The sequence below is a fragment of the Anarrhichthys ocellatus genome, unplaced genomic scaffold (assembly GCF_004355925.1).
Source record: "Anarrhichthys ocellatus isolate YVR2014 unplaced genomic scaffold, GSC_Weel_1.0 scaffold110, whole genome shotgun sequence".
In the NCBI taxonomy this organism is placed as follows: Eukaryota; Metazoa; Chordata; class Actinopteri; order Perciformes; family Anarhichadidae; genus Anarrhichthys; species Anarrhichthys ocellatus.
Window position 1 is genome coordinate 427,712 of NW_022280140.1, and position 11,965 is coordinate 439,676.

The following is an 11,965-nucleotide window of genomic DNA, read 5'->3' on the forward strand; positions in this document are numbered from 1 at the left end:
AATTGCTGGCCAAACTTCCACGAACAAGAGAGTAAATCTTATCCATCTCCAGGTGCTGGTGTGCAGGGAGGATTAGACCTGAAGAAAAAAATAATTGAATCATCCCTGGGAGGAAATTACGTTCCCTCACAGAAGCTATAGATGCATTAAAAGTCATATGGCACCTGAAAGCATGCAATTAAGAACGTGGCATAATTGTGTTACAGCTGTTCATTAAAACATAAAACATAAAATAAACTTGAAACCACACAGCAAAGTAAGGTTAATTGTCTTTTTATCAATCCAGATAATTAGGAGCAAGAGATCCCTTCTGCATCCTTTCCAACGCTGCAAAAATACTGGTAACTTCAGCACGTGCGGAGTGATTCAGTCCAGTTTACACACAAGCTTTTTGCGTGTCATTTTATGTTGTTACGATGAAACGGATGCAGTTAGCTTCAGGCAACAAAACCCCTTTCTAAGTTTGGGAAATACATCTAAGTTTGGCTTAAAATAGGTAAGTAAACGGAGTAAAATGTAATCATAACGTCTTTCTATACTGCATTCAGTACAGACCAGGTTACATAAAATTGTATGACCTCAAAGATGAGAACATAATACAGATTCAATACCGATTTCCAAGGATTTGTACTATCTTATATTATGTGTCACATACAATATACCATTCAGTGGTGTTTATCCTGTTTCATGTACATATACGGTTCATTTGAGGCAAAAGTAAGTCAGGAGGAGGTGTGTGTGTGTGTGTGTGTGTGTGTGTGTGTGTGTGTGTGTGTGTGAGCTCTGCACTCCTGGTCTATCCTAGATAAGCTTCCTTCCTGCCGGCACATGACCTGGCAAATGGGAAGATAAAGACTTCATCCTCCATCAATTTTATTGGCTGAGAGAGAAAGTTGTTTCTCCTTTAAATCAATCTACTTTGACTTGCTTGTCTTTTTCCTCCCTCTTCTACATATATATCGTATGTACTTTTTAAACTTCCTCTGACGTTGCTGCAGTATGATGGCTAAGATGTTTTATGCTTTTATTTTCAATTGTTATTACCACCAAGGTCATGTTTTGTTTCTTTACTCGGGCAAAACCAAGCACTTAAACTGCCTTTTACTCTGAATATTTCCAACTTTTGATGAAAACCACCGTATACATACGACATGTCTTAATCTTAAACAGCCACTTATTGCATAATAACTGAACATCAAGTTAAAAAAATATTTATTTAATAAACAGTTAAATCAATTCAATGTGATGCCACAGTAAACTGCCTGCTTTCATCAATTCTGTGGTGAACATCGCTGTGATATTACTATCAAATTTGTCGGGCATATATGTACGTGTTATATTTAATTTAGCGATTGTGTTGCCAAACATCATGTTGAATCATTTTGTGTAATTAAACATGACGTCAATAATGTAAAATTATTTTCACATACACAGAGAATAAATGTCTGCCAAGTAAAGACCAGACTTAATTTGTAGAAAGGATTTTCCAAGATATACAAATAACACAGAGGAGTGAAGTGTGTCACCCTCGTAAGTTTGACGAGGCTTGAGTGAACAGAGCAATTGTGCAAGTTGTGTTGCTAGGTAACAGAGCCGTGGGGGTTTCCATAGCTGCCACAAGTGTCTCAGGGTCCATCAGACGGGCACTTGATATGGACAGCTGACGGAGGGCAAAGCAGCCATTTGAGTGACAGCGATCGAAATACACTTGGATTCCTTTGTGAAGTGTTCACTTGATAAAGCCTCACAGGAAAAAAGGCGTTCAGAGATCTTTGTAAATTGCAATTGTAGATGCCATCAAGAGGTGTGTGATATAAGATGGGGAATGTTTAACGATATGTTCAGTCCCCTAACAGCACACTCTCCTTCTTTTCCAATGTCTACAATAGCCAAGCAGCGAGTCCAGGTCAAAGCGTCCTTGATGAAACATCTTAAAATCTCATGTAAAGTATTTTCACTCTCTCGCCCATCTGTTTATTTCCTCACATCATCTCTTCAGCTTGGTGGTGGATGGCACAGGGCCCATGAAGCATTGCTGCAAAGGGTTCTGCATCGACGTCCTCAAGCGACTGGCAAAAATAGTGGGTTTCACTTACGACCTTTACCTGGTGACCAATGGGAGGCATGGGAAGAACATTGACGGGGAGTGGAACGGCATGGTCGGAGAGGTGAGGAGTTTGTCTACAATCTACAATTATTGTATGAGTGGAACATTGGCTTGTTAGTGAACTTTCTAGTTCAGTAAGAAAAAAAATACACTATATCAGTGTTTTTTGTTGTGTTTAATCTGGTGTTCAGTGCTACATGTACCATTTCTCTGTTCCAAAGGTGGCTAGCATGACTAGCAATTTAACATTGTAACTAAAAAGCAACAAATGTAGCCACTATATAGCTACTTTGAGGATGACTTCAACATTTTTAAACCTTTACGTTTAATTGCACAGATGATTAGAAGTCTCCTAAAAGTACCAGTTTCCTTCAAGAAAGAGTCAACATTTTTTCAAATGCATATTTTTGCGTTCTTTCCGAGTATGAGTGAGGAGATCGATATAAGTCTGAGTGTTAACTACGGAGCTGGAGCTGGGTGTGGTTAACCTAGTTTAGCATGAAGACTGGAAGCAAGGAAAACAGCTAGCCTGGATTTGTCCAACGTGAAAACAATTTGCCTACCAACATATCTACATATCATATTTGAAAGTTGCATCTTGTTTATTTATGTAAAATGTAGTTTGATGTAAACCAAGACTTACCTTCTCCTGGCTTCATCACATACGGTTGCCATGAAGCTTCTCACTCTCTGAAACAAAGCAAATAAGTATTTCCAAACATTTTAAACTATTCCTTTGAATCACCAAAAAAGATAAAACGGGTAAAAAATGTCCACTCATGAAACATTCATAGGCAATATTAAAATGTGCGGCACACAAATAAACATCACAGTGATAGCCACATGGGTGAGAGATTAAATGCAAGTTTTTAAAAATACGTGTTCGGTTGAGACTTGAAGCAGCTTGCAGACGGAATTTCCTTTAAGAGTTGTTTACTCAAACGTTTAGTAGCCCAGTTCACAAACACAACGTGACCACTTTCTTTTGTGTGCGTCTCAGTGAGATATTGTAGCTACGTATTTAATTCTCCATTTTTCCTGTACAGTAGCATCATCGTTTGTTCTTATTCTTTTTTTCTTTTGTTGTATTTACAAAAAGGGAGTTTGATTCTAGGGCTCCTGTGAAAGTCTTTTTATCCTGCCTCAAATCCTTTAAAACGTGACCCAGGAAGAGAGGATTGGATCCAAACCGAAGAAGAAAAGAGGAAATATGGAGAAGGCCTGTCAGGAAGATTAGTGCTGGAGAAACGGAGAATGAGAAAGGACAACACAGACTGTGAGACTGTTTGTACATGGCTGTGTGTGTGTGTGCGTGTGTGTGTGTGTTGGCAGATACTCCTGGTTCCATGATGCCAATCCCCCTCTGGTAGCTGGATTAATGAAGTTGGTTTAACACAGAGTCAGACGGGATGCAATGTATCACAGAATGTGCGTGTGTGTGTGTGTGTGATCTTGTACTTCTAACTTTGTGAGGACCTTTTTGAAAGTGAGGACATTTTTTTCCCGCTGCTCACTTCTTTTATTTTATATATTATACGTTTTATGGTCAATTTCAAACTCATATTTTAGTTGCTGTTCAGAAAATTACACAATTGGCAACAATTTGACTTCTCATCATCGCCCCAGTGTGTTGACAGGTCTAGGGGAGTACTGCAAGAGGGAAGACAAATAGAAGTTAAAATGTAGGTGTGCAAAGGTGGATTTTTACTTGTGATCAATATATATTTACATGAATGTGTTTAAATGTGTTGTTTGGAATCAGATTTCACAGCACCACATGTCAAACATTTTTAGGCCAAACCACTTTTTCTTAACACAAATTTGCTGTTTGAATAATTCCTTTATTGTCTTGTCTAGCTTTTTACTGATAGGAAACCTTTGCTGTGCAATCATTAATAACCTTATAATCATTCACTATGAATGTCTGTGCAAGATCACAAAATACAGCATTTATTGTGTCACTGAAAAGGAGAAGATGTTGCATTCTTATAGGAAAATACATAGGCAGCCTGAGCTGACCAATCTCCATATTTCTCCTTAGTCACCATAACCCCTGTATTCTGTTTGTGTGTGTGTGTGTGTGTGTGTGTGTGTGTGTGTGTGTGTGTGTGTGTGTGTGTCATACAACTTTAAATTCATGGCTAGGGAAACAGTAAAATAACAAGTTTACCCAACCTTTGCCAAACTGGGACTAAAACAAGGAAAGGCTGCTGAGGCACTTTAGGAGTAACAATAAATAACATTTATTTATATGAAAATGATTAACAGAGAAAAAAGAAATGCATCAGAGTCTCCAAGGGTAAAATAATAAATAAACAGCCTACAATAACTAAAAAATCAAAACTCACTTAGTCTGCCGAATCAAACAAAAAGACAATCCAAAGCTTTCTATCTCTTCAGAGATAAGGGGAGAAAAGGGGGGGGGGGGCAAAATAAATGGCAAAGACATTTCTAAATGACATGAGGTCCCCTGGTAATACTTGTCCCATGTGTAGATGGCTTATAGTGTAAATCCAGCTTCAGGGTTTTACAGAGTCACACACAATAATGTCTATGTGAATGAATACGTGTATACTCATATATCTATGAGCGTGTATGTACGTGTGGGTGGATGGACGCGTGCGTTAGCATTAACCAAACACTGACAATGTCGGTATTTGCTGACGGACCAGATGTCGTTGTTTACAGGGCTTCTGTCTCAGAGAGGCCTCAGAGATGCAGGTGCTGTTACACTCTCACTCCCTCTATCTCTCTCTCTCTCTCACTCTCTCGGTCTCCAGCTGCCTCCTGCCCAGCTTCTGTCAGTAACTCATTAAATTGCTTAATTATGGCAGCAGAATGTGTATGTGTGCACAGGGGACAGCTGAGTTTGTGTGCAAACTGTTGCATCTCACATTGTCCTGTTCTTGGTTGTTTCCTGCTACCTGCAGGACTGTTTTTTTTAACCAAAACCAGTGGTTGAAATAAACGATGTGTTAACCCTAACCCTAGCCCTTCATTTTGCATAAATAGCCAACGAGTGTAAAATAACATGACTCTGTGGGTTGGTTTTCCTCCTGTCCTTCCCGATGCTTTCAGTAACTAGCCGCCGCTGATTCTTTTTCGATTAACTAAACTCCTCTCACAAGCAAAACGTCACCAAGGCCAACGTGTCCACCGTCCTGAGGCCTGTTCTTTGTCCTTGTGCCTTCAGTGAAAGCGCCACTTGAACAATCATTTCCACTATTTTTCTAAATGTCATTCAGCATCGCAGTTTTTGTCCTCCTTCTCTACATGAATGCCTCCCATTCAGGCAGTCATTTTCTATGTATTTTTTACATTTTCTCATCCTCAGCTGAATCATCCTGGTATAATATTTTCTGTTCCCAATATGAAGTCTCTGCAGCAATTAAGCACTCACTAAACAGGAGCGTCACAGGTGTTGCTTTCAGACTTTTCAGATATTTCGAATGACCTCGTTGAATTGAATGGAATAATTATCATGGATTGATTGATCTTGACATGCAGAGCCAATCACACAGTATCAAAGTTGAATATGTGTGCGTCATCAACCTCCTGCAGGAATTAACTTTAAAAAGGCTTCAAAGACAAACTATCTGTTTTACAAACTAATCTTCATCACTTTCTTTTTGTATTCATCCAGAGAAGGTTGGCTGGGCACACGATTCAGCAGCACATTTACTTACGCTCAATCATATTCCTGCCTTTCAGTCAGCCATTAATTCACATTCCTTTCATGATTGCATTATGGTAAATTATTATAATTCATTATGATGCAGATTATGACATGATATGATCGCCGATCCCGGGTGGTCCTTCTGTGTGGAGTTTGCACGTTCTCCCCGTACCAGCGTGGGTTTCCTCCGGCTTCCTCCCACAGGCCAAAGACATGCAGCTTAGGTTATTTGGAGACCTGATGCCTGTCCAGGGTGTACCCTGCCTTCGCCCAATGTCAGCTGGGATCGGCTCCAGCCCCCCGCGACCCTGAATAGGATAAGCGGTTTGGATAATGGAATGCTGAGACTTGAAACTTGTTTGATAAAGGTTAACCCTCACAGTTGTGTTTAATAATATCATGTAATTATGTCTTTAAGTCTCCAGCTTAATGCAATAAAAGCTCTGAGATCCATGACAGTCAGCTGCCAACATTTTAACATGAGAGATAACCAAATTGGTCATTATTCATTTTTACGTTGCTTGCTTCTAGTTTTCCGGATTAAAGTTTCCAACAACGTTGTATTTAGAACCATTTTCAGCGGCAAACTCTCAAAACTCAGATTTCAGAGATTCCCAGCAGCATGTAAATCTGCCAAACAAAAGACAGATTAAAAAAAAAAAAAGTTGACTAAATGTTTGCTGTTGTGAATAAACTTTGATGTAACAGTCTAGGTCATTGGTTGGTTGGGTTTTGACCAGAAAGTGATATATCTCCTTTTATGGCAACGGTAACTTATTGAACAGAATAAGCGGCATTGTAGAGCGCTGCTTAAGAACAGTTTAGGCCCTCAATATATTTCGATTTTACAGACATACCTGGACTAACTCTAGTGACCTCACTGGTTTAACTTGGCTCCGCAGCAAGAGCAGCAAGAGCCATCATGGCTGAATAAAGAAGAATCCCTAAATCCATCCACAGAGAAAGACATGACCACGTTGCCGCTGCTCTTAAGATGTCAACAGAGAAAGAGGAAGAGGACTTTAAGGATTGTGACTTCAAGAGCCTGGTGAACGGCGTCTCATTGGTGTCTAGTCAGGGGCCGCTGAGCTTTTGTCTTCACAGACTTTTGGGGCCAGGCCAAGACTCGAGACTGATGAACTGCTGGTCAGCAGCCAGCTCCTCTGACCTCCACAATCCCTCGGCTGCAGTCAAGTAACCTCTGTTTCCTGCCAGGTGAAACACAACAGAGCTGTGAATCCCTTCAGGTCCTCACCTTCTGACCACCTGAGCCTAATTTACAGCAGTCGGCCGAGCTCTGAGGAGGAACACAGCCCAGTTTCATGTCGCATGCAGAGACAAAAGAAAACTCAGTGGAGATTACATCACTGACAAAGCCTATGAAGTGTGACGCTTTGGATTCTTATTTTCAAAGACTCTGTGCTTCTATGCACGGAGTCTTAAGGCAACTCTTTGTAGAAGGGTGTATAGTTCACAAATGTTATGTTTTACAACTATTAAATAAGAAGGAATACAGCACACAGAAAAGAGAGGAGGAAGAAAGTTGAGACAGGATCAAGAGCAGGGATTTGAACTCATGAAATCTAATTTAAATAAACAGCTTATTTTCTTGTTTAGTAAAAAATATCCTTTTCATCCATTTTTTTCAAACGTTTTTGAGCATTTTTAAGTCGTCAGACACACAAAATCTGTCTAACGACATGCCTCCTGTTTTGCAGGTGGTGTCCAACAGAGCTGACATGGCCATCGGTTCTCTTACCATTAACGAAGAGAGGTCAGAGGTCGTAGAGTTCTCCGTTCCGTTCGTGGAGACCGGCATCAGCGTCATGGTGTCTCGCAGCAACGGCACCGTGTCGCCTTCTGCTTTCCTTGGTGAGTTGTTGTCTTGAGTTAAATTCACTTGATTATTATTCCCAGAAAGTCTTTTACTCCACGAATAGGAGCAAAAAGTCAAGTCAATTCAAGTCAGTTTATTTGTATGACAGCTCAATTACTGACGGAGAGGAACTCAGCAGAGAGCGAAAAGCCAAAAACCCTGACATTCTGCTTGCAGCTTATGAGCTTGTAGTATCTAAAATCCCTGGATTATACTGTATGTGTGAGTGTTTATTCTTCAGGCACAACTATAAACAGCGAGGATAAGCCATAAAAACAAAAGTTCATTCGTATTCCCCAAAAGTGGGTTTTATAGACGCAAATCAACTGCTGCCAATAAAAAAGTCCAATAAAAGATATTCAACATAAAGCATAAAGAACATGTACTTAAATTCAAGGTGTATTTATTTTGAATGTTAAACCCACTGGGCTGTCCCAGCTACAGTACTTCATTTACATGGTGTGCTCTCTCTCTGTCCTACTTACGGTTTGTGTTTCCGAATCAAACCAAAAGGGAATTTCACTGTTTTATTTCCGTCATTGTTGTGATCTTATTTTCTCACGCAGGTTTTGATATATGGTCAAATCTTTTTCTGGAATATCTCACACAGAAAAATATAACTCTTTGCTGAGTCAACGAGAAGCTACAGTGGCGTATTACTGCGGGATAATGTTTAAGAATACAGAGATTCCAAAGTATTGACCTGCTGTTATTTTACTGCTGGTGTGGAAGATTGCTTAAATCCATTGTATTGCCCAAGTGTTTACAGGAACCAAGGGCTTCTTAGTTTACGACAACACGGCAAAAAAACATTCACAAACCACACACACACACACAAAAAGAAAAACATTCACAACCTCTTGAATATCAATATCTGGAAAACGGACTCTTATTATTACAAAACATAAACACCCTCAGGTATTGCATTGGGGTTTGTCTTAATTTGTAAAATGTACTAATTCTGTTCAAGCAAAGGCTGTAAAGATTAAAGTCCTAATGAGGTGATCATTCATGACTCCAGGTCACACAGAACAGATTATTTATTAATTACGCTCTGTAAGGAGGTGCTATGAAAATGTACAAGCCAGAAATCATCTATTCAATTAAATCAAGCAGGTTTTTTAACAATGTGCTTTTTTCCAGAGCAGTGCATGACACAAATATAGCAAAAGGTTATACAGTAACTAACAGTAGATATCCATCAATGACGGAGTCTAAAGGACTTATTTTCAGTCACAGCTCCTACAGATCACAGAAGCACGCGTTATGAAGAAAGCCAGACTCCAATCTTACAATCTTTACATTAGTTACCCGTCTGTCACAGAATTGATTAAAAAAATCTTTAATTGGTTTTTAAAATCACTGAATGGCTTTGCCCCGTCTTATCTGTCTGACATGGTGAAGAAATATGTGCCTGCTGGGTCCCTCAGATCCTCTATCTCCAGCCTCTTGATTGTTGCTTAACAACAAGAATAGGCTTATACCTTTTCTTAGCTTCTTACGTTCTAGCCCCCGAATAATTGTAGAAACAAAACAAATGTCTGCAGGAACAGTTTTTGTTTGAGGGGCATGATGCCTGATTAATTGCCTAAACATTCAAAGATCGGTTGGATTTCTGGCAAAAAGTTTGGTCGTCTGCCTGCAATGTGTGCAGTTCCAGGTCCGATTACCCAACATGCTGTCAAAGGATTATGAACTGAGCTTGTTTTGATGATACTGGAGCAATTTTTCACATGTTGTGGCCACAACAGTCTCAACATTACTGTGATATAGAACCGCCAACCAGATGGACCATATTGTCCCGCCATCTGCGGCTCCGTAATAAACTTTATTGGAATCGTCACTGGACAAAACCCGTCGGGGTTTCAGTGCTCGCATCCAGTGCTTGCAGCCACATAGTCGCCGGTCGAGGGATCAGTACGGTGTGAGCAGATTGTGGTCGAGAGAGGAGGCAGATTAAAACGCATGACATCAATACAAATGCGCCGGTTTAGAGGATCGAGGCTTGTGTCTGAAAAGTTGGCAGTTCGATCAAAGACCAACATTTGCCTCCCCTCTCATTATCACCTAAGAGTGCACTTGAGCAAAGCACTCAACCCCCAACGGCACACTTTAATGACTGGCCCAAGTGGGTGCTGGCTTTGAAGCAAACACACACACATCATCATATCATCTTGTCAAACACTGACATTGGACGACATATATTACCCAGACATCATCATTGCATATCTGAATTTGACAAAAATACCAATATCTGAATCACTGGTAAGGGCCCGGCGTTCTCCACACAACACGTTGTTGGAGGTTCTGCTCTCTGTGTTTTCAGAAACAGGCGACAGAGAACAGAAAAAAGCACATGGTTGAAATATAAAAGGGTTTTCTCATATGTGCTTTTTGGGGAGGGAGAATAAACATGTACAGACACACTTCTTGTTAGCACTTGTCTGCAAAATCGACCCAACAAATGGAAGAATTCTACATCATTAGCTGTTAGTCAGCAGTGTTGAAGTGTTAGAGACAAGATTCCACTTTATTCTGAAGATGTAGGCCTTTGAATGGGTAGTGTCCAACAACAGCCCTGATAGCTTACATAACCCTGTTGTAAATCATCCTCCATTATGGAACAGGCCTTCAGTTCTGATGAGCTTTTGTCTCCCTCTTGGAAAAAGGTTCACACTCGAGGCTTTGCATCTCAACTCAAAGCTGCCAATCTGGACTTTTGATTTGATATTCTCAGCATCCAAATGAAGCCCCACAGTGGAGAGTTTTTCATTCTCATTTTCTTTCTATTTTTTTAGTTAAGTACACGTCTCATTCAAAGTCGGCCTCTACTAAGATAAGACCTCTTAATTTACAAATCTTCTTCGACTAATTCCAGACATTTCCAAGCATGAAGAGATGGAGAGATGACTGAGGGAGAGAGCTGGAGGAAAGAGAAATTAAAACAAAAAAAGAGAAAGAGGAGGATAAAGAATATGTGTGTGTGACAGAGAGAAAGTCTTGTCATGTACGGATATAAACCAAACACAAAAGAGCGAGGGTGAGATTGAGTGCTTTTGATAAAACGAGCGATAGAGTTGCTTCAGACAGTTTCAGTCATTCTCAGATGTTTTAATCTGAGCAGAGGCTGGTTGACATGCTGCTGTGTGTGTGTGTGTGTGTGTGTGTGTGTGTGTATTGTGCGGGCCAGATGAGACAATAAGGTAAAATTAGTTGTTAGCACCTAGCAGTGCATGCAGACCTGCAAACATCTCTGAATTTGTCAAATCTGCCAATACTTAACAGAAATAGTTCTACAGCGTTGTACGATCAGAATTACAAATGACCCAGTTTCCCCTGAAGGATCAGTCACTTTCACACTGTGTAGATAAATAGAGCAAACAAAGTAAAGTCAGACTAATATGAGAAATACTTCAATTGAAGAAAAATAATGAAGAATATATAATATTAACCAGCTTATATTAATATTAAGCTAAAAATCCATTATACATTTTGTAACAATATACTGTCTAAAGGTAACATCATCTTGGTATTTTGTTTTTGGTTGGTTGTCCATCCGTCTGTCTGTATGTCCGTCTGTCTGTCTGTACGTCTGTCTGTCTGTCTGTACGTCTGTCTGTCTGTACAGCCGTCTGTACGTCCGTCTGTCTGTCTGTACGTCTGTCTGTCTGTCTGTCTGTACATCTGTCTGTACGTCTGTCTGTCTGTACATCTGTCTGTACATCTGTCTGTACGTCTGTCTGTACATCTGTCTGTACGTCTGTCTGTACGTCTGTCTGTACATCTGTCTGTACAGCCGTCTGTACGTCCGTCTGTCTGTCTGTACGTCTGTCTGTCTGTCTGTACAGCTGTCTGTACGTCCGTCTGTCTGTCTGTACGTCTGTCTGTCTGTCTGTCTGTACATCTGTCTGTACGTCTGTCTGTCTGTACGTCTGTCTGTACATCTGTCTGTACATCTGTCTGTACGTCTGTCTGTACATCTGTCTGTACATCTGTCTGTACGTCTGTCTGTACGTCTGTCTGTACATCCGTCTGTCTGTCTGTCTGTACATCTGTCCGTACGTCTGTCTGTACGTCTGTCTGTCTGTACATCTGTCTGTACATCTGTCTGTACGTCTGTCTGTACGTCTGTCTGTACATCTGTCTGTACGTCTGTCTGTACATCCGTCCGTCCGTCTGTGCGTCTGTCTGTCTGTACGTCTGTCTGTACGTCCGTCCGTCTGTACGTCTGTCTGTACGTCTGTCTGTCTGTACGTCTCTCTGTACGTCCGTCCGTCTGTACGTCTCTCTGTACGTCCGTCCGTCC

At 40.6% G+C, this 11,965-nt stretch overlaps 1 protein-coding gene across 1 annotated transcript in view; it reads left to right on the top strand.

The window, feature by feature from the left end:
- Positions 1-11,965, top strand: part of grin2da (glutamate receptor, ionotropic, N-methyl D-aspartate 2D, a) — a 177,988-nt gene that overhangs the window by 126,823 nt on the left and 39,200 nt on the right. The window contains exons 9-10 of the mRNA XM_031876479.1: positions 2,000-2,168; positions 7,502-7,655. Of these exons, the coding sequence (XP_031732339.1) occupies positions 2,000-2,168; positions 7,502-7,655 (323 nt within the window). The remainder of the gene's footprint in view (positions 1-1,999; positions 2,169-7,501; positions 7,656-11,965) is intronic.